The sequence below is a fragment of the Mustela lutreola genome, chromosome X (assembly GCF_030435805.1).
Source record: "Mustela lutreola isolate mMusLut2 chromosome X, mMusLut2.pri, whole genome shotgun sequence".
NCBI lineage: Eukaryota > Metazoa > Chordata > Mammalia > Carnivora > Mustelidae > Mustela > Mustela lutreola.
The window spans coordinates 131,028,190-131,050,164 of NC_081308.1; the positions used below are offsets into that span (position 1 = coordinate 131,028,190).

The window sequence follows — 21,975 nt, forward strand, 5'->3', positions numbered from 1 at the left end:
AGAGTCCTCTTCCTGACTAGGCCTCAACCTTGGCCTATAAAGACTTAAACAAAACACTAATGTAGTATCTACAGCTCAACTCTGTATCCCTAGGATGACCCTACCCTCTCCTTAAAGTACATGCCTGAGAAAATTCAAGGTTGCCAAAAGAATTTCCAGCATTGGTGGTAGAGTGGTGAGCATAGCTGCCTTCCAAAAGAATTTCCAGTTTGTTCCAGCCAATGCCAGAAGACCCTAGTCTGTCAGCCTTTGTGGGAGAACAGGAGCCTAACTTTGAGGAGCGCCAGTCAGCAAACTCAGACAGGTTTCATGTGACCCACCACCCCTTCCTGCTTTTTGTGATTTTTCCCTCCCCTTACTCTACTGAGCCCCCGAAACGTCTTCCCTGCTCCTTCCTTCATCTTTGAAAATGCCCACTCACCTCCTATGAGTCAAAATTGTGTGGGTTTACACTGTGCAGTAGCATATTACTAATGAAGATCTATCTTTGCCACTTTAACTAGGGTCCACTTTGATTTTCTTTGACCTCCCCAACTCCCCGCCACCTGGTTTATACTCCCTGTGTGATGCTCCAGCTTGAAAATCTACTAGGCAGCCAGGCCCACGGCCCAGTCCCAGGAGCCCTTTATACCTGGATCTAGAAGCCAGAGACAGGGAAGTCAGAGACTCAAATCATGAAGGGATTCAAGGCAAGGAAAATTCTCCTGCTGGCTTCGAAGATGGAGGGGACCACATGACCATGAAAGCAGGTGGTGTTTGGAAGCGAAGAGCAGCCCCTGACTATCAGCCAGAAAGAAACAGGAACCTCATTTCTATAACCACAAACAGGGAAACAGGGCCCATGACCTTCAGGAGCCTTCAGACCAAAGGGCAGCCTGGCAATAGCTTGACTGTGAGACAGTCAAGTGAGGCAGCCTGAGACCCACCCACGTCATGCCTGGAACTTTCAATCAACAGAACTACGAGCTAGTAAACGGGTGCTGGTGATTTGTTATGCAGCAATAGCTAACTTATACACTTGCCAGTCATCATCTGGGCCCTGGCCAGAGAGAGCTGAGCACAGGGCTCCAGATGGCTAAAGATGGGGGCTTTTCTCCTCCTCTTCCCACAGACTGTAACACAAGAGTCGCTTCTTTGCTCTCCTCCTGGGCTAGATTCGCCTCCGTGACAGTTATCACTATTGGTAACTGTGGAGCTACTTTTCAAGGTCCGGACTATGACATCCATGAGGGCAAAGAGCTGATCGGTCCCAGTCCCAGCTGTATCCCAGCACCTACCAAGTCCCTGGCACACAGCTGGCGCTCAGTACATGGGATGAATGAGCGGGCACTCGGGAGGTAGGAATGCTGAGGAGGTAGTCAGAGGGCAGCTCCAGAATCCCAGGTGGCAATGAAAGGGAGCCTGGAAGGGGCTGGGCAAAGGTGAGTAGAGACAGGGACTGGCACTGTCCCCCATCAAGGTCAAGAGACCGCAGAGGAGCTGGGCTGGTGGGAAGACGGAAGGAGGAGATGCGGGCCCAGAGGAAGCACCTCGGGGGCAGAAGAGGTGGAGGCAGAGAGGGCGGCAGGCCCAAGGTATGCCCTTGGCAGCTTGGAAACAAGGCCACTGTGGGAGGAGCGGGGAGACACAAACAGGGACGTTCCAGATGGATTTGACTAGATGAGGTGAGCCTAAAAGGGCCAGAGGAATGCAGGTAAGGAAGTAACACTGTAGGGCAAAGAGGGTGCCGGCCCCCTCCCTGTCTTGCCCCCGTGGTATGTGGGGCAAGAGAAAGAATGCAAGGTGGTAGCTGCTCAGTTGAGGCAGGAGGGAGAGGAGGAGGAGGTACAGGCAAGAGCAAGGGCAAGGGCAACAGGCACAGCAGAAGGCCTGGGAACGATGAGAGCAAAGGAGATGATGCAGGGCCCGCGCAGAGAGGGAGTGGGGAAGAAGACGGGTGCCCAGCATTTCGTGTCCTCCAGCAAGAGTCAGGGGGTGAGTCTGGTGCAGTCAGCTGGGGCCAAGATTTTGCAATGGACCTTTGCAGTCACTGGCAGCCCCTGCTTGGGGTCCAGGTGTAGGCAGCTTCCCTTCTCCCTCACCAAACTCTGAGCAACATGTCTATGCCCCACACTCCTCGCCCAGGGTAGCCAGAGTGGGTGTTGCACAAATGTCAGGGTCTTTGGAGGATCCCTCCTATGTGACCCGGCCTGCAGATGCAAAGGGCTCAGAACTAGGGATGCCTTAGGGAGACAGGCATTCCCTGCCCCCACGGAGTTTGTAGTCCCAAAGGGGAAAGGGGCCTCTCTGCAGGAAAGACATGGGGTCCCGAGGTACCGATGCTGGTGACAGAAGCTCTGGGCAGAGCAGGACTCTGTCACAAAACCCAACGCAGCGGAGCCACTCCCTGGCAGCACCATCTCGGGCACACCATGCAGCAGCGTGGGCCTCAGTTTCCTAACACGGGCACACTTTGGTCACATGTACCACACGAGGCTTGTAAAGACAAAATGAGGTAAATTATGGAAAAGGGTTACAAAACGCTGCTGGTATTTCCTTGAACTGTGAGATCGGAACGGAATGTAGCTTTCGGAAAGCTGGGAACCAAAGCAGTAGAGCCGAGAACTTTTCCCAGCAGGGCGCCTCTAATCACTTGGCCGAGGGAGTGCATAAATCCCACCCCCTCCTCCAGCAGATGCCCAGCCTGCCGCGGGCTCACACACATCACCCGTGCCCAGCATGGCCAGCCTCGTGCCCAGGCAGCCCTCCGTTCTGCCCACATTCTCTTTCCAGGCTGGTAGGGGGGCCCCCTCATTGGGGTGGGGACTGGCTCACCAAAGACCATTCCAGGTGACCCCACAGGCCTGTCGGCCTTCCCCGGGTCCTCCTCGTCCCCCTCCTTCAAGCACATGGCCCACACGCTGCCTAAGAGCCTCAGACTCCCACTTACCCGAACAGAGAGGCTGCTACCAAAGAGGGGAAGTGTGAGCTAGGAGGCGACTAACAACTGGCCTTGGGCCCCGAAATTAGGAGCAGGATTAAATCTTAAACCACACGGTTTTGTTCTACAACCATGGTCTGTCAGAACTCATTTGCCTAAAACCCACGAAGGGCAGGTGCCTTTAGTCCCGCCGCGAGCTGGTGGCAGAGTTCCTCAGATGCTTAACTTGGCACGGAACAGCTCATGGCTGTTTACGAGGGCAAGGTGACATGTGAGTTTGCAGATGGAACTAAACCCTAAAGCCAGGTCAGGTGGAATGGCTCCTGTGGTGATGTGTTGGTCACCATCGGCAGATTACTTATGTTGAACTTACAAGGGATTCTGTGCCTTTTAAGGATGTGGATTCCAGGTTCCACCGGAGTAAAGCCTGAATTGTCATGCCAGAAGGCGAGATCACTTGAAAATCCCATCATGTCATATGAGTAGTCTGCCGTTGCCGTGGTGAATTTGTGTTACACTGTGACCTTGATTCTGAGCAGAAGCGTACGTTGCCTTGACCATGATTACACAAAACACGTTGTCTAGGAAACAGAACAGGAAGGGCTAGATCATTCTTGGCTTTGACTGGAAGCCACACAGACTTATCTTGTACCCAGTGGGGTCTCAACTTTCCTCGGGGGCCTCTAGGCTGTGTGTGTGTGTGTGTGTGTGTGTTACAGACAAAGGCAGCAGCAGAAAGAGAGAGGCCCTAACTTCACTCTGCACACGCTGGGAAGCTTTAAGCCCAGACAAGCTTCTGCTGCTGCTGTTTGGAAGCAGAGGGGCTTGCAGTGCTCTCTCCCGTCTCTTGTTAAGAGGCTGCTGGAGAAGCGAGCAGTAACTCTGACCTTCCGCCTGTTCCCTGTTACCTGGTGCAGCTCTGGAGCTGAGGACGTGTGCTACCGTGGCAGGGCCCCACTGGCCTCTGGATTTGTTTTCCCATCGAAAGCGCCTGAAGTGTTCGTTCTCTCTCTCTCTCTCTCTCTCTCTTTCTCTCTCTCTCTCACGCACACACACACATGCACACACACACTCACACCAAGGGCAGACTGACACAAGAGTAGCTTGTTGACACTCCAGCCTGTTCCTTTCCCCCACATAAACCATGTGTGCCCTCAGAGCTGGTTTCCCAGGCCAGCCACAAAAGCCACCTTGACCTAGAAAGGCGCCTACAAGGAGGGATCCTATGAGCCTGTGGCCATAGATGCCCGTGTTGTGGCAGAGGTCACTTCCAGCAGGGCACACTGAGTAAGGCATTGTCTGACTTCCAGTCTAATGGCTTCCTGGCCCACTAGCCCAGGGCCCTTCCGTCTCCCAACCTGAGAACAGCCCAGATTAGGAGTACACCCTTGACTCCTCTCTGTTCCTCAGCCACAAGCTCAAATCCCTCACCAGTTACCAGTGACTGCTGTTGTCTCGACACCAGGGTAGACTTACAGCCCCGCCGTCTACCCTTCTCTGCTCTCCCTGATGCCTACTGTGTCCCAGGCCCTGTCCTCACTCCATTGCCAACTGCATGTAAAAGGGATACCGTCACTACTTCCCAAATAAATAAGCAAGAGACAGAGATCACCATGAGACAAGTACCAAGGAGAGGACACAAGAGGATACACACACAGCAGAAAAAGTTAAGTGTTCCAGAAAAGTCCAGAGATGAGCTCGAATCCAGCCCAAATCCCGTCACCCAGAAAGCCCCCTCATTTACATTGCCCCGGTGTGCACTGATAGAAAGATGGACAGATGTAGCAATACGTAGGTGAGACAAAACTATTTCCCCCAAAGGATCATCCAGCATCCCCAGTTAAGAGGAGCCAGAATCAAAAAGCCACGTAGCCATGAGAGACTATGGACTCTGAAAAGCAATCTGAGGGTTTTGAAGGGGCGGGGGGTGGAGGTCGGGGAACCAGGTGGTGGGTATTAGAGAGGGCACGGATTGCATGGAGCACTGGGTGGGGTGCAAAAATAATGAATACTGTTATGCTGAAAATAAAAAATAAATGAAAAAAAAAGCCACATAGCATATGATTCCATTGATATGAAATGTCCAGAACAGGCAAATCCTTAGCAACAGAAACAGATCAGTAGATGTCAGGGGCTTCGGGAGCAGGGAATGGGGTATGCCTGCTAATGGGCATGGGATTTCCTTTTGGAGCAATGGAAATGTCCTGGGAGCCGACAGTCATAACAGCCATACGACTTTGTGAGTATACACAGAATGTATGGTACACATTGTGAGTATGCACTAAAGATACAGAACGGTACACTAAAAAGGTACATGGATTATGTCTCAGTAAAAATGGAGTCATGACATATGCACCGCATTTCATCTAAAGTGTTACCCTCACTCATCTCATTTGTGAACAAAGAAAAAAAAACAAAATGAAAATACTGTTGAAATTGTAATAAGTGTTTCTTTACAAGAAGTCCTAGTTCCTAAGAGATCCCACGGAGGTTAAGGAAAGAAACCAGGAAAAATGCTATGCTTTTTGAAATACCTGAAACATTATGCTTAATTTCATGCTCCAACACAGTATCCAATGACTACTCTAACAGCTGAGGAAATCAGCCCATGCTCCTCCTCCCGCCCCTCACTTTTCCACCTCTGCTTTGTGTTACATTAGGACTTGTACGTTGTCAAAGTTTCTAAGATTTGCACTGTGCCCTGGAACAGGACAGGTGTGACTGCATAATCTCACACTTGCCTCATATTAATTCTGCACATACGCAGAATTGGTGTTCGTTCTTCCACTCCTCTATTCTTTGCTGAAATTTCTCCTTATTATCCAGGGGTCATTTTGACTTGACAGAGAAGTTGAATGGAACTGGTTCTCCTCTTGTTCTCTTTTTCAGGAATACCGACTTTGTATACATATGTACAATGCCCTTTCCTGCCTTCTCTCCAACCCTCTGCTCTCTTGCATTTTGTACAAACCTTACAAACATGTCCCCACGTGGCCATGGCACACGTGTTCTCTTTGATCATGTTTACTCAGAGTGAATTGCTTTTAGTGGAGCTTTCATCTCAGTAATATTTGTATTTCTCTCAATTCTTTTCTGACTTCTGCCTTTCTTTCATTTCCTTCTGTTTTCTCATCATCTCTTCATTAAACTGTCTTTTCTTTTGCGAAATCATGTTTTCTGGAATTGCTTTACATCACTGGAGGGTTTTTTGGCTTTGTTTTTGTTTGTTTGGTTGGTTGGTTGTTTTGCTTTTTGTTTTTTCGAGTCTCCCTGTAGTTTTTGTGTAATTTTCCCTTGTGATGTGCTTTCGTCTGTTTGCTTCCATTCCTTTCCTCCTCTTACTATTTGTGTAATTGTTGCCGTTGCCAGTTTGCGTGTAGGACCCATGATGCACTGGGAATGTGCACGATTTTGCCAACATGTCCACATTGTCTCCGGCTTCCGCGTGGTCTGACCGCGTCTGCACACTGATGTGCCACTGCTCCTGTGGCCTGTCCCTAAGTTTCATTAGTCTAACCAGAGATTTGTTTTCTATTTGGCTACGACTTGCCTGCCTGTGATCCTTGACCTTGGAGCAGTCTGACTCTTGTTCCATCCACGCGGGGCCATCGCGGACCCAGTCGGCTCCCCAACCTCGTCCAGACAGTGTTTGGCTGGAGAGTGTCCTAATGTGTGGCTAGGGGGTGTTGCAGTTCCCAATGCCGTTTCTTTGAAGCTGCCTTTGAAGGAAAGCCAGCCCCTCATTCCTCTGTAAGACTACAGAGGAAAGGAGCCCAAGGCCTTGAAGGAATTTCCTTTCTTGAGTCGGCCTCTTTTAGAGGCAGCGGAGACTCCAGCCTGAGCACAGAGCTCCACCCGCCCTCTGGCTGAGCAAGTCACGAGGGAGTCCTGGACTGGCTCTGGCCCCTTTGATGGGCAAGATAAGGCTTCTTGGGCAGTCCCGAGTCTGAGCTGTTCTTAAACCGTAACCCAGCAGGGCCTTAGTTCGTAGAACTTCTCACTCACTTGGGAAGAAGCTAAAGAGAATGTGGCCTGAAGTAACCCCGGAGAGGCAACAGCAATAGGGACTGCATGGCAGGGGGCCCTGGCTGCCAGCCGCTCGCAGACTGGAGCAAAGAGCAACAAGGAGCCTGCGGCCATGGGCAGGGGGTGGGGGGTGGCAGCTAGGGCAGGACAGCTCCAGGCAGGGAGATCTCTGCGGCAGGGTGGAGGAGGGCCTGGTGGGAGCCCAGGCTGTGGTGTGCCTGCCGGCTAAGGTGCCTTCGAAATCAGAACTCACTTCCTAAGAGATACAGATGTTGTTCCGTGGGGTACAACACCCCCCTCAGTGAGGGGATCTGTTCCTTTGGGGCCTGATCTCAGCAGAGCTGGCACAAAGGAAGTGAAGATGGTGAGAAGCGGGGTGGGGGTGGTGTAAGATCGAAGTGGAAGCCGCATCTGTGTCCCACCACGTCACACCCGAACTAGGCAGATGACCTGCAGAAGGTGAGTGCCGCGCCCCATGGCGCCACCCTCACACCTGGCCCAGCACTTGGAGAAGTGGTAGGAGGCGATCCGGAGGCAGCAGCAGGTCAACACCACCGTGCTAGCCTGACGTTCTGAGCATGTTTGTAAATGACCCTTGCTTCATTTCTCTCTTCCAATTTTTGTGCAAATTCCTCCTGTAGCCAATCCTAACTTGGGACCATAAAGGGCAAGGAATTCTGGAAGAACTAGTTGTAGCTTAACCCACATCTGGGGGTGTCTCCCTGCTTCCTCCACCCCTCTCCACCACCTGTCTACATGGTGGGGGGGTCATCCACTTTGTGTTTCAGAAACACACATGCCTTTGGCTCACTCAGCCCCCCATAGCCCTGTGGGCACTTGTCTCTGTGCGTGCTGGTGGGCAGGACTGGAAGAGAGGATCACCGAGGGGAAACAGCCCCGGGGCCCAGCCACGTGGAGGGAACTTCCCGGAAGTGCTGCCCCTGCAGCAGTGCTGGAGCCCGCTCAAGCACAAGTTCCTGATGCGACCCCCTTGGCCAGTTTCCCCAGTCCACCACCATCCCAGCACATTTGGAATGCACCAGAATGCTCCAGATGACGGAAGTGGGTCCTAATGGGAACAGACTTGCACTGCCTCCCCAGCCCTAAACCTTGGAGAAGATCGAGTTCTGGGTCCTAGAAGGTGGTCACTGGGGCATGGGTTCACCAAACGCTCCCTCGAGGCCACCTGAGCCTGGATGCCCTCTTACCCAGAAGAAGTAAGTTGGCTCCTTGGGGACCTAGCTTCTAGAAGAGTCTCTGGAGCCCTTCTCCAGGGGACTTGTCCCCTGAAGCCCTATGAGGCCATCAGAATGTGTTGGCAGAGCAAGACTCGGGCCCCCACATGAAGCCCCTATTGGTGAGCCGCTCAAGGCCAGTTCCTGAGTGCCCTCCAAGGGGCAGGCAAAAAGTGCCCCCCCCCCAGGCAGCCAGCAGGCTTCTCTCTTTTTCATCGTTCAGGGCACTCCATACTGGGGTACTAGTTGTCTTTTGTTGAATACGGTCACCTCCTCTACAGATAGGAGACAGGCTGGGACCGAGATAGGCATGGGGCCAGATGTGGGTAGCAGTCGCATCTGCACTGGGCTTCGGGGAAGGCGGTCCTCACTCTCAACCTCCACCCCTTAGCCATCAGGCCTGGATCCGACCCCATGCACTGGAAACCGTGTGACTGCTGGGGTGGAGCAGCTCTCCACTCCTCAGGGGTCCACCAGCTGCCCCCGGGTACAGGCAAGGACAGAAAGGGGCTGGATGTACGTGGACTTGCACCGTGGCCAGGCAGAGGGCACAGGAAGAAGACTAAGAAGGAAATGTGAACAGTGTTATGGAGGTCTGCCTGCGAGGGTGTCTCTGACCCACCCCATCTGAGACACGAGTAAAGACCGGAAGCTCTGGGGAACTGGGAACAAGGGCTCCCCCAGGAGCCTGCTCACTTGGCTGGATGGAGTGAACCAGTGTGTTCTTCCAATTCACACGCAGACTTCACTTGGGCCTGGGAAGGGTTCTCAGGCATGCGCCCTGCTGCCGACCCCAGATTGGGGGCTCCCCTCTCTCCACCAGACTGATGCCCCCTCAGACTTCAGCTATAGCACCCAGTTCCAAGATACAAGAGGCAAAGGCCCACCTACAGTGCCACATACCCCGGGGCCAAAACCTTAAGCTCCCCTGGTCTGCTTTCCCCCAACCTGCCCTGGAGGGCACGGACATGGCCTTCCCAACTCCCAGCCGCCCAGCAGGAGCAGCAGCAGCAATGTCCTCTCCTGTGCAGAGGGTGGGAGCTCTTTCAGCAAGTGTCATTTGCAGGCTCCTGCACCACGTGTCCTTAACAATCACATCCCACCACCGATGGAAGCTCAAAGGAAATTACCTGAAGAGTGACAGGTGTCTCATGGGTATTTGGGGAGGGCTGGAGAGCCAGGCTTGGAGGCCTTGCAGAGAGGAGCAAGGGTCTGAATCACACTGCCCTGGGCAGGTGCCAAGAGCTCCTACAACTCTCTCCCACAACTAGGCACAGACGCTCTGACTTACAGCAGTAATACAGGACACAGGTGTTGCCATGAGAACCACAGCCCCACTGCTCCTCAGGAAACAAGTCTCGATGTCCCTGCTGTCACCAGCACACCCAAGTGCAATCTATGTGGCCCCTGCTAGTTCCCATCTCTGGCCCCAGATTCATCTGACCGATGGGTGCTGGTCATGTGCCCAGGCCCTAGCTTAGGGAAGCTTCAGGGGAAGCTGGGAAAATGCCAACCAGGCATTTTCTGCTCCTTCCAGCCTCAGCCTCAAGTGGCAGCTTCCCAGGACAGAGGAAATGAGCAGTGTCCACTGGACCCACCTAAGTGGTGCAACTGCTTATTTCCCTTAGTGTGAACCCCACTACCCCCATCCCAAAACATGACCCCTTCGGAGAGCAGACCCCTCCCCTCCCCCAGCTATCGTGCATCCCCCTTTCATTGTCCATTAAGTAGCCTCGTCTTTTTTTTCCTTGACACCAAGCCTGTTAGCAAGTGGAAGCGATAGGAAAATACGCCCATTCTCCCAGAAACCCAAGTGTCTAGATTTTTTCAGTTGCTCAGTAAGTGTTAATGTTGTTCCATGATGAGTTTCATGCTTAGAATAATAAAATACATTCGGGGTTCTTCAAAAACCTATCACTTTTTTAATACTGACTTTCTCAACGAGGATGCTAAGGGCGTTGGAGCTATGACAGCTCTTTGATGCATGGCCTCACTCCATTCACTGCACACCTTAAGCAATGTACAATCCCAGGAACTGGATGTCAGAGATCCCTTTAACTTAGTAAAGGAGAAAACCATCATTACTCCCACTTAGTTTCAAAAGGGAAAGAGGACAGGGCCATCCCAAGACAAGGGCCAATGGAACCCCAAAATTTTACAATCCACCTATAAAATAGAAGAAAGCTCCTGATCATATCCTAGTCTTCCCGTCCAAGTGCCTCATATAACCTCTCCCTGGAAAAGTCTCCCATATGTACTGGATAAAAATCGTCTCCCTGGCTCCCTCCCCCAACCCCAGCAAACCAGCAAACCCTTCCTTATATCGGCCCACAGCAGAGGCAAGACTCAGCTGAAACATGCAATGAACTTTATTGAAGAAAACATTTACTGAAACCATCAAAGAAGGAATGACAACAGAGAAAGGAACATCTAACAGCCACTAGAGCCCATAGGTTATGCCCCCCACACCGGGTCCCAAATGAGGTGTCTCTGCTTCCTCCAACACTGTGGCCCTCCTGCTCCCTGGCGGCCCCACCATCAACCTCTGGCCAGGATGATAGAAACTGGCCACATCCCCTCACCCCAGGGCACCCTCCCCTCTGGCTGACATGCTGGGGCCTGGTACCACCCTAAGGCCTGCACAGGACAGTCCCAGGAAGGTGGAAAACGCAGCAGGGGACACTCGGCCAAGCCGGGGACACGGAGTCACAAGAAACAACGTGGCACATCAGAGCACGGTTCCCGTGGAGACTCCCGCTGGCCACCTCGGTCCTTGGTTGGTTCCTCCTTCCCGAGGTCACTGGGCGAGCAGCAGCCGTGCCCTCGGGCATCCTTCCCGCCGTCTCCTGGAACTGGGCTGGGGATCTCGGAGATGGGGCTGGAAACAGCTGCTCAGAGAAACACACACACATCTCCACGAGAACAAGCAGCGGCCGGCTTAAATCTACACCGAGAAAGCAGCGGTGGAGCTCACAACACTGGGAGAGAGAGCGAGCGGAGCCCCGGTCGCCACTGAGGCTCACGGCAGGTCCCTGGGCTGGGGGGTGGCTGCCCCAGTAGGCCAGGTCACCCACCACGGGCTCTTGCACACCTCAAGGCTCTGCACAGGAACGGGACCTAGTGGGGTGGAGGAGTAACGTGACACGTGGGTCATAAGGGCCCCACAGAGACACAAGCAGGTTTCCCAGAACATGGAGTGACGTGCCCTGGGGGATGCGCATGAGGATCTCCCTCTTGGGAGACCCAAGAGGCTGGCACCCTTGAGGCGGCCCCTAACATCTCCCAGTCTAGTGTAGGTGGCAGATGGCTCCGGGTGCCCATCACCTAGGCTAGGGTCAGCCACTCAGGGGTGCTTCCCAGACTGGCTGCCTGAGTTGGCATGGATTGGGACTGGGGCAGGGGCCAGGTAGGGTGCTGCCATGGGTTGCGGGGGGGGCACCTTTCCCCGCCCCATGTGGTGTCAAGTGTGGTCATCCTGGTCACTTGGAAGGGCTCATGGTGGTGGGTGGCTAGGGTGCCTTGGGGAGGTGGGGTCCAAGGAATTTGTTTGGGCTGAGTGGGCTGCTCCCTCGGCCCTGCCCCCCAACATAGGGTGAGGCTTCTGCCCCGGCATGGCCTCCCTCTGCCTCCAGAGCTCTGATACCTGAGAGGAGAGGGGGACTCTGGGCCTTCTGAGCCTATTTGCCTGAGGAGGACTTGGGGGGGATCGTCTCCCAAGCTCCATCCTCATTTCCTGACTCCTCTGGGATAGGCTCCAGCCCCTCCTCAGGGGACCCTCTGGCCTCCTGGTCTCCGGCCTGGGCTAGGCCCTCTGGCTCATAGCCAGGACCTCTTGGGCCCACCCTGGGAACTCCACCCATCTGGGGAGGAATGGGACCCCCAGGGGCCTCTGAGGGTCTTGCCTGACCTAGGCTCACAGAGATGGGAGCATTTTTATCTTCCTGAGTGGCAGGGAAGAACTTGGAGCTCTCCTGGGGGTCAGGGGCAGCCCTGGCAGCATCATGGGCTTCAAGAGCAGCCCTATCAGCTTCCACAGTGCCAGGAACTGCCTCACTGGCCTCCATGTTGGCTGGGACAGATTCAGCAGGATCTTCATTGGCTGGGAAGGCCTGGGTTTGACCTACACCCACAGAGATGCCCTCGGTTACGACCTCAAGAGCCGGGTCAGCCCGGAAAGCATCTTCGTTGGCTGGGGGATCCCCGGTTTCATCTGCACCCGCAGGGGTGCCCTCGGTGACAACCTCAAGTGCCAGGTCAGCCCGGAAAGCATCTTCGTTGGCTGGGGGATCCCCGGTTTCATCTGCACCCACAGGGGTGCCCTCAGTGACGACCTCAAGAGCCGGGTCAGCCTGGAAAGCATCTTCGTTGGCTGGGGGGGCCCCAGTTTCATCTGCACCCGCGGGGGTGCCCTCGGTGACGACTTCAAGAGCCGGGTCAACCCAGAAAATATCTTTGTTGCCTGGGGGGGCCTCGGTTTCATCTGCACCCACAGGGGTGCCCTCGGTGACGACCTCAAGAGCCAGGTCAGCCCGGAAAGCATCTTCCTTGGCTGGGGGATCCCCAGTTTCATCTGCACCCGCAGGGGTGCCCTCGGTGACCACCTCAAGAGCCGGGTCAGCCCGGAAAGCATATTCGTTGGCTGGGGGGGGCCCAGTTTCATCTGCACCCACGGGGGTGCCCTCAGTGATGACCTCAAGAGCCGGGTCAGCCCGGAAAGCATCTTCGTTGGCTGGGGGGGCCCCAGTTTCATCTGCACCCGCGGGGGTGCCCTCGGTGACGACTTCAAGAGCCGGGTCAACCCAGAAAATATCTTTGTTGCCTGGGGGGGCCTCGGTTTCATCTGCACCCACAGGGGTGCCCTCGGTGACGACCTCAAGAGCCAGGTCAGCCTGGAAAGCATCTTCGTTGGCTGGGGGGGCCCCAGTTTCATCTGCACCCACGGGGGTGCCCTCAGTGACAACCTCAAGAACCGGGTCAGCCTGGAAAGCATCTTCGTTAGCTGGGGGGGCCCCAGTTTCATCTGCACCCGCAGGGGTGCCCTTGGTGATGACTTCAAGAGCTGGGTCAGCCCAGAAAATATCTTCGTTGCCTGGGGGGGCCTCGGTTTCATCTGCACCCGCAGGGGTGCCCTCGGTGATGACCTCAAGAGCTGGGTCAGCCCGGAAAGCATCTTCGTTGGCTGGGGGATCCCCGGTTTCATCTGCACCCACGGGGGTGCCCTCAGTGACGACCTCAAGAGCCGGGTCAGCCTGGAAAGCATCTTCGTTGGTTCGGGGGGCCCCAGTTTCATCTGCACCCGCGGGGGTGCCCTCAGTGATGACTTCAAGAGCCGGGTCAACCCAGAAAATATCTTTGTTGCCTGGGGGGGCCTCGGTTTCATCTGCACCCACAGGGGTGCCCTCGGTGACGACCTCAAGAGCCAGGTCAGCCCGGAAAGCATCTTTGTTGGCTGGGGGATCCCCAGTTTCATCTGCACCCGCAGGGGTGCCCTCGGTGACCACCTCAAGAGCCGGGTCAGCCCGGAAAGCATCTTCGTTGGCTGGGGGGGCCCCAGTTTCATCTGCACCCACGGGGGTGCCCTCAGTGACGACCTCAAGAGCCGGGTCAGCCCGGAAAGCATCTTCGTTGGCTTGGGGGGCCCCAGTTTCATCTGCACCCACGGGGGTGCCCTCAGTGACAACCTCAAGAGCCGGGTCAGCCTGGAAAGCATCTTCGTTAGCTGGGGGGGCCCCAGTTTCATCTGCACCCGCAGGGGTGCCCTTGGTGATGACTTCAAGAGCTGGGTCAGCCCAGAAAATATCTTCGTTGCCTGGGGGGGCCTCGGTTTCATCTGCACCCGCAGGGGTGCCCTCGGTGATGACCTCAAGAGCTGGGTCAGCCCGGAAAGCATCTTCGTTGGCTGGGGGATCCCCGGTTTCATCTGCACCCACGGGGGTGCCCTCAGTGACGACCTCAAGAGCCGGGTCAGCCTGGAAAGCATCTTCGTTGGTTGGGGGGGCCCCAGTTTCATCTGCACCCGCGGGGGTGCCCTCAGGGACGACTTCAAGAGCCGGGTCAACCCAGAAAATATCTTTGTTGCCTGGGGGGGCCTCGGTTTCATCTGCACCCGCAGGGGTGCCCTCGGTGACGACCTCAAGAGCCGGGTCAGCCCGGAAAGCATCTTTGTTGGCTGGGGGATCCCCAGTTTCATCTGCACCCGCAGGGGTGCCCTCGGTGACCACCTCAAGAGCCGGGTCAGCCCGGAAAGCATCTTCGTTGGCTGGGGGGGCCCCAGTTTCATCTGCACCCGCAGGGGTGCCCTTGGTGATGACTTCAAGAGCTGGGTCAGCCCAGAAAATATCTTCGTTGCCTGGGGGGGCCTCGGTTTCATCTGCACCCGCAGGGGTGCCCTCGGTGATGACCTCAAGAGCTGGGTCAGCCCGGAAAGCATCTTCGTTGGCTGGGGGATCCCCGGTTTCATCTGCACCCACGGGGGTGCCCTCAGTGACGACCTCAAGAGCCGGGTCAGCCTGGAAAGCATCTTCGTTGGTTGGGGGGGCCCCAGTTTCATCTGCACCCGCGGGGGTGCCCTCAGGGACGACTTCAAGAGCCGGGTCAACCCAGAAAATATCTTTGTTGCCTGGGGGGGCCTCGGTTTCATCTGCACCCGCAGGGGTGCCCTCGGTGACGACCTCAAGAGCCGGGTCAGCCCGGAAAGCATCTTTGTTGGCTGGGGGATCCCCAGTTTCATCTGCACCCGCAGGGGTGCCCTCGGTGACCACCTCAAGAGCCGGGTCAGCCCGGAAAGCATCTTCGTTGGCTGGGGGGGCCCCAGTTTCATCTGCACCCGCAGGGGTGCCCTTGGTGATGACTTCAAGAGCTGGGTCAGCCCAGAAAATATCTTCGTTGCCTGGGGGGGCCTCGGTTTCATCTGCACCCGCAGGGGTGCCCTCGGTGATGACCTCAAGAGCTGGGTCAGCCCGGAAAGCATCTTCGTTGGCTGGGGGATCCCCGGTTTCATCTGCACCCACGGGGGTGCCCTCAGTGACGACCTCAAGAGCCGGGTCAGCCTGGAAAGCATCTTCGTTGGTTGGGGGGGCCCCAGTTTCATCTGCACCCGCGGGGGTGCCCTCAGGGACGACTTCAAGAGCCGGGTCAACCCAGAAAATATCTTTGTTGCCTGGGGGGGCCTCGGTTTCATCTGCACCCGCAGGGGTGCCCTCGGTGACGACCTCAAGAGCCGGGTCAGCCCGGAAAGCATCTTTGTTGGCTGGGGGATCCCCAGTTTCATCTGCACCCGCAGGGGTGCCCTCGGTGACCACCTCAAGAGCCGGGTCAGCCCGGAAAGCATCTTCGTTGGCTGGGGGGGCCCCAGTTTCATCTGCACCCGCAGGGGTGCCCTTGGTGATGACTTCAAGAGCTGGGTCAGCCCAGAAAATATCTTCGTTGCCTGGGGGGGCCTCGGTTTCATCTGCACCCGCAGGGGTGCCCTCGGTGATGACCTCAAGAGCTGGGTCAGCCCGGAAAGCATCTTCGTTGGCTGGGGGATCCCCGGTTTCATCTGCACCCACGGGGGTGCCCTCAGTGACGACCTCAAGAGCCGGGTCAGCCTGGAAAGCATCTTCGTTGGTTGGGGGGGCCCCAGTTTCATCTGCACCCGCGGGGGTGCCCTCAGGGACGACTTCAAGAGCCGGGTCAACCCAGAAAATATCTTTGTTGCCTGGGGGGGCCTCGGTTTCATCTGCACCCGCAGGGGTGCCCTCGGTGACGACCTCAAGAGCCAGGTCAGCCCGGAAAGCATCTTTGTTGGCTGGGGGATCCCCAGTTTCATCTGCACCCGCAGGGGTGCCCTCGGTGACCACCTCAAGAGCCGGGTCAGCCCGGAAAGCATCTTCGTTGGCTGGGGGGGCCCCAGTTTCATCTGCACCCACGGGGGTGCCCTCAGTGACGACCTCAAGAGCCGGGTCAGCCTGGAAAGCATCTTCGTTGGCTGGGGGGGGCCCAGTTTCATCTGCACTCACGGGGGTGCCCTCAGTGACGACCTCAAGAGCTGGGTCAGCCTGGAAAGCATCTTCGTTAGCTGGGGGGGGCCCAGTTTCATCTGCACTCGCAGGGGTGCCCTTGGTGATGACTTCAAGAGCTCGGTCAGCCCAGAAAATATCTTCGTTGCCTGTGGGGGCCTCGGTTTCATCTGCACCCGCAGGGGTGCCCTCGGTGATGACCTCAAGAGCTGGGTCAACCCGGAAAGCATCTTCGTTGGCTGGGGGATCCCCGGTTTCATCTGTACCCACAGGGGTGCCCTCAGTGACGACCTCAAGAACCAGTGCAGCCCATAAAGCATCTTCGTTGGCTGGGCGGGCCCCGGTTTCATCTGCACCCGCAGGGGTGCCCTCGGTGACGACTTCGAGAGTCGGGTCAGCCCGCAAAGCATCTTCGTTGGCTGAGGGATCCCTGGTTTCATCTGCACCCACAGGGGTGTCCTTGGTGACGACTTGGAGAGCCAGGTCAGCCCGGAAAGCATCTTCGTTAGCTGGGGGATCTCCGGTTTCATCTGCACCCGCAGGGGTGCCCTCGGTGACGACTTCAAGAACCAGGGCAGCCCAGAAAGCATCTTCGTTAGCTGGGAGGACCCCAGTTTCATCTGCACCCGCAGGGGTGCCCTCGGTCATGACTTCAAGAGCCGGATCAGCCCGGAAAGCACCTCTGTTGGCTGCAGAGGCTTCAGCAACCTCTTCACAGGCAGGGGCAGCCTGGGCAGTGGCCAGCCCTCCACTATCCACACAGGCCCCTACTTCCGGTTGGAACTGCTCACCGCTAACTGGGATGGCCTCCCATGCTTCAGTCTCCCGAATCAGCCGCAACATCCCCAGGAAGCCAGGTGGTCTCCTCTCCAGTCGCATCCTCCTCAGCTTGTTTTGGAGCAGCTCGTTCGGCCGGGCCCGCATCAGCACCTGCCTGGCGCGAACCTGGTCTGCGACGACAGGGTGGAAGGCCCCCTTCTCCACAGCCGACTGCAGCAGGCCCTCCAGGCGCATCACATAGGCAAACAAAGTCTCCTGAGGCCGCTGAGCACAAGTGAGGAACTTGAGCCGGGCTGTCACGCAGGAGTCCTTGTCCCCAAACACCTGTACCAACGCAGCTAGGCAATCCTGAGCAGGCATGTCGGGATCTTCTGCCAGGAGGCTGCCCAGGAGCTCCAGTGCGGGGCCACCCAAGCTTTCCAGCAGCCGTCGCCTCCTCTCCCTTTCCGACACGTAGCGCCACGTGTACAGCATGTCATTGGCATGGTCCAGCCAACTCTCAAAGGACTCTTGCTCTTGGTCTGGCTCTTCCAACCCAGAAAAGGCTCTCAATTCCCCAAAGGCTATATTTTCCAGCACAAGCTGCTGGGCCTGGTTCCACTGCTGGGTCCAGGATCCTCCCGCATCTATGACTCCTGAAACCCCCACAGCTCCTTCCTCCCCGGCAGTGCCTGCCTCCCCAGCAGCTCCTGCCATGCTCACAGATCCTGCCATGCCAGCAATTCCTGTGTCACCTGCCGCTCCTTCCTCATCGGACACCCCCCCTTCATCTTGGGCTCCTGCCTCCCGTGCAGCTCCTGCCACTCCTGCCACACCGGCAGCTCCTTCCTCACCTGCTACTTCTGCCACACCCCCAGCTGCTGCTGCACCTGCGGCTCCCTCATGGGACACTCCTCCTTCATCTTCTGCTCCTGCCTCCCCTGCAGCTCGTGCCTCATCTGACTCTCCTCCATCTTCAGCTCCTGCCTCCCCTACAGCTCCTGCCTCACTCACAGCTTCTTCCTCATCTGCAACTCCTGCCTCCCCTGCAGCTTCTTCTTCATATGACTCTCCTCCATCTTCAGCTCCTGCCTCCCCTGCAGCTCCTGCCACACCTGCAACTTCCTCCCCTGCAGGTCCTGCCTCACTCGCAGCTTCCTCCCCTGCAGCTCCTGCCTCACTCGCAGCTTCCTCCCCTGCAGCTCCTGCCTCACTCGCAGCTTCCTCCCCTGCAGCTCCTGCCTCACTCGCAGCTTCCTCCCCTGCAGCTCCTGCCTCACTCGCAGCTTCCTCCCCTGCAGCTCCTGCCTCACTCGCAGCTTCCTCCCCTGCAGCTCCTGCCTCACTCGCAGCTTCCTCCCCTGCAGCTCCTGCCTCACTCGCAGCTTCCTCCCCTGCAGCTCCTGCCTCACTCGCAGCTTCCTCCCCTGCAGCTCCTGCCTCACTCGCAGCTTCCTCCCCTGCAGCTCCTGCCTCACTCGCAGCTTCCTCCCCTGCAGCTCCTGCGCCACCTGCCTGGCAAGCCACTGCTTGACTCTGGGGCTGTGCAGGGAAATCTGGTCTATCCTGTGACTCTGAATCAGGGGCCTGGGGCAGAAAGACCACAGGCCAGGGTCCTCCTTCGCCTGGTATCTGTCGAGGGATCAAACTTCGGTTTAAATACTGAGGAAACTCGACCAAGGCGACCTTGCATCCAAGCTCCTTTCTGAACACTTTGCCCAGCAGTCGGTACCTGCCCAGGGGCCACAGGGCAGCATGCACGGCCTCCTGGAATTCCTGGTCCCCGCAGTCATCAGGGATGCCCAGGATGAGCAGGGAACGGTGTGCGTTCACACCCATCCACCTGCACCAGTCAAGCAGCATTGCCAGTGGCATCGCCATTGCTGAGAACCTGAGGGTGGAGAGAAATGACTAGATAGGGGCACACAGACGGTCACAATGTGAGCCTCAGCCGTGGGTTTCAAGGGGTGAGAGATATGTTCATACCTACCATACCATAGGCTACCCTACTACATAGTCAAAGCCTCACGTCCTTTGCAGTGGTGCCCTCGAGTGCTTCCACTCCGCATTTTGTTTGAGTTTAGAAAATTTTTGTGATGATACATTAGTTTATTTACCAGACATAGGCCTAGTCCAATTTTCTATTCTTTCTGATATCACTTTAAGAAAGTTGGTTTTTAAGGACGCCTGGGGGCCTCAGTCAGTGAAGGGTTTGCGTTCGGCTCAGGTCATGATCCCACAGTGCTGGGATCAAGTCCCGCATCGTGCTCCTTGCTCAACAGGGAGGCTGCTTCTCCCTCTGCTGTCCCCTCTCCCTACTTGTGTGTGTGTGCATGCGTGCATCACAAATAAATAAAATCTTAAAAAAATAAGGAAGTTCCTCTCCCCCAGAAATAAGTCAAGTATTCAAATTTTTGGCATTATTTTTTCCAAAATAATCCCTGCATTCTCTTTTTTTTTTAATATATATATTTTATTTATTTGACAGAGAGAAATCACAACCAGGCAGAAAGGCAGGCAGAGAGAGAAGGAAGCAGGTTCCCCGCCGAGCAGAGAGCCCGATGCGGGGCTCGATCCCAGGACCCTGGGATCACGACCTGAGCCAAAGGCAGAGGCTTTAACCCACTGAGCCACCCAGGCGCCCCCTTGCATTCTCTTTTTAATGTCTGTCTCATCTGTAGCAATAACACTCTTCCATTCCTGATGTTGGTAATAAGTATTCCTTCCCTTTTTTCTTGATTAGTCTCACTAAGGCTTTATCAGTTTTGTTTCTCCTTTAAAAAAATGTATGGCTCTGTTAAATATCTACAATTTGCTTTCTACTACTGATTTCTTCTTTTAGCTGTAACATTTTTTCAGCCAATTCATTTTGCATTTAGTTCACTCTTTTTTTTTTTTTAAGTTTCTTTAAATGGACCATTGGGTCACTGATTTTATGCCTTTCTTTTCTAATGCACCTACTTAGGAGTAAAACATTTTCTGCTGATTGTTTCTTTAGCTGCCTCACTAACTTGGGTAAGTTGTATTTTTTAAATTAATCAGTTTGAAATATTTTCTAAGTTTCTTCGGTTTCCTTCTTTGAGCCATGGGTTTCCAAATATTTGTTGTTATTATTATTAATGTTATTTTATAAAAGATTCTATCTGAGAGAGGCAGCACGCGCACGAGTGAGCAGCAAGAGGGGGAGGGCAGAGAGAGAAGCCAACTCCCAGCACAGGGTGCACGCTTAGCCAACCGAGCCACCCAGGCGCCCCTATAATTCTTAATTTTAAATAAAATTCCGTAAGACCAAAGAACTTATTATGCAAAAGCACAATCCTTTAAAATTTCTGGAGACTTTTTTATGGCCCAGCATACACTGTATGTGGGTGGAAGGGAACGAGACTTTACGTTCTGTGGAGGACAAGGTTTTGCAACTCCCCCTGCTGGAATCCGTCCGCCATTTCGCGCAGAAGCGGGCAAAGCCTCTTCCTGAGCCCCGCACGTGCTCAGCTGCCGGCCCCACGTGCCCGCGCATCCACCTCCCCTCGGCGAGGCGCGCCGTGCTGTTTGCGCAGGCGCAGAGCGTCCTCGGGGCCACGCCCGAACCGACTGGTAGAGCCCGCAGAGCCTAAGGCAAGCAGGGCGCCCGCACGGGCTGAGACGGCAGCCTCCGGCTCCACGACCTCGCCACGCCCGCGAGCTCTGCCTTCTCCTAGGAAGACTCCCCTCCCACACTCTCCACAGCCACAGCCCGTCACCGTTCCTGGGCTCCCACCCAAGCGAAGCGCCCTCCCGAGGGGCGCATCCGCGCCGGCAGCGGCCCGCCCGCTAGCCTCTGGCCTCCCCGCACACGACGCAGTTCCCTCCCCCAGCAGCGCCGGCAGCGGTGGGGGCGCCTTCCCAGTACCCCCCCCCCCCCCGCCGCCCGGTTCCTGTCAGGGGCAGTTGGCGTGCTCGCCTCCCGGCTCCCCCCAGCCCCGTCGCTCCCTCCGGACTCTCCGGCACGCCCACTCTCCGCGAGGGGGGCTCCCCCTCCCCCACAGAGCAGCCGTTAGCCCTCCCGCGGCAACCCGAGCCCCGCGAGGCCCTCGCCTCCCACGCTCCGCACCCGCAGCCGAGCCCCCCCACCCGCGATGGGGACGTATCCCTGCCCTCTCAGCACCCCGCCAGGGAGCCGACACCGCCGTCGCCTCCAGCCGCCCTGAGCCCCCCCTTCCCACGCCTCACACAGGCTCAGCCATCAGGACTCCTGAAGCCCGCCCCCACCAGAGCGGCCCCCCCCGCGACCGTTCCCCTCACAGCCAGCAGTCCCCCCGTCGGGCCCCCAACACTGGGATGCCCTCAGCGGCCGCTCCTTCGGCCCAGAACCGCCCCCCCCCCACCCCGCTCCCACAGCGCCACACGCGGCGACATTACCCTGCCCCCCACCTCCCCTCACCCCGGAGCCCTCCCCGCCAGACCCCATCGCTAGGAACCATTCGGGCAACCCCCCCCCCGCCCCCCAACAGGCGCCCTCTCTTCCACCTCAGCTCCCTGACCGCGGACAGCCCCTCGGCCCACATCCCTCCTTCCCGGTAACTGCCGAGCCCGGGCCCATCTACTTACTTCGTCCCACTCAGAACAGCTCCACACGCCCACTCCGAAAGGCCTGAAGCGCTCTCGCCAGCCGCACAGCCAGGAGCCGAGTGGCGCAGCCTTCCGAGCACGCGGCGTGAAGCCCGCAAGCGCTTCCGGCCACTCCCAGAAGCCCCCAGGCGCTGGAGGCAGAATGTTCTCGGGGCGTCTCTCGACCAGGCAAACGATTGGCTGAGGAGGGCACGTGACGAGGCACCATGTTACTGAAGCGACCTGCCTCAGAGTCTCACGAGACTGATGTTCCGAGATCCGTGTTCCGAGACCGATGCTCCGAGGCTCTCGAGCCTCCCGAAGCAAAAGCCGAGCCGGCGCCGAACGACCTTCCGCCAATGACACGCCTTACCAACAAGGCAGCGGGGATGGCGGAAACTTGCAGATGGAGACAGCTCTTTGCGCAAAAATGCTCGAATTTTTTTCG

At 56.6% G+C, this 21,975-nt stretch overlaps 1 protein-coding gene across 1 annotated transcript; it reads right to left on the bottom strand.

The window, feature by feature from the left end:
• Window positions 1-10,553: 10,553 nt before the first annotated feature.
• Window positions 10,554-21,649, bottom strand: PNMA6E (PNMA family member 6E). Its single transcript, XM_059156858.1, has 2 exons — window positions 21,528-21,649; window positions 10,554-18,831 (listed from the first exon to the last, which is right to left on the bottom strand). Exon 2 carries the CDS (start codon window positions 18,819-18,821, stop codon window positions 11,859-11,861), a length of 6,963 nt encoding a protein of 2,320 aa, XP_059012841.1. The 5' UTR covers window positions 18,822-18,831; window positions 21,528-21,649; the 3' UTR covers window positions 10,554-11,858.
• Window positions 21,650-21,975: the final 326 nt, after the last annotated feature.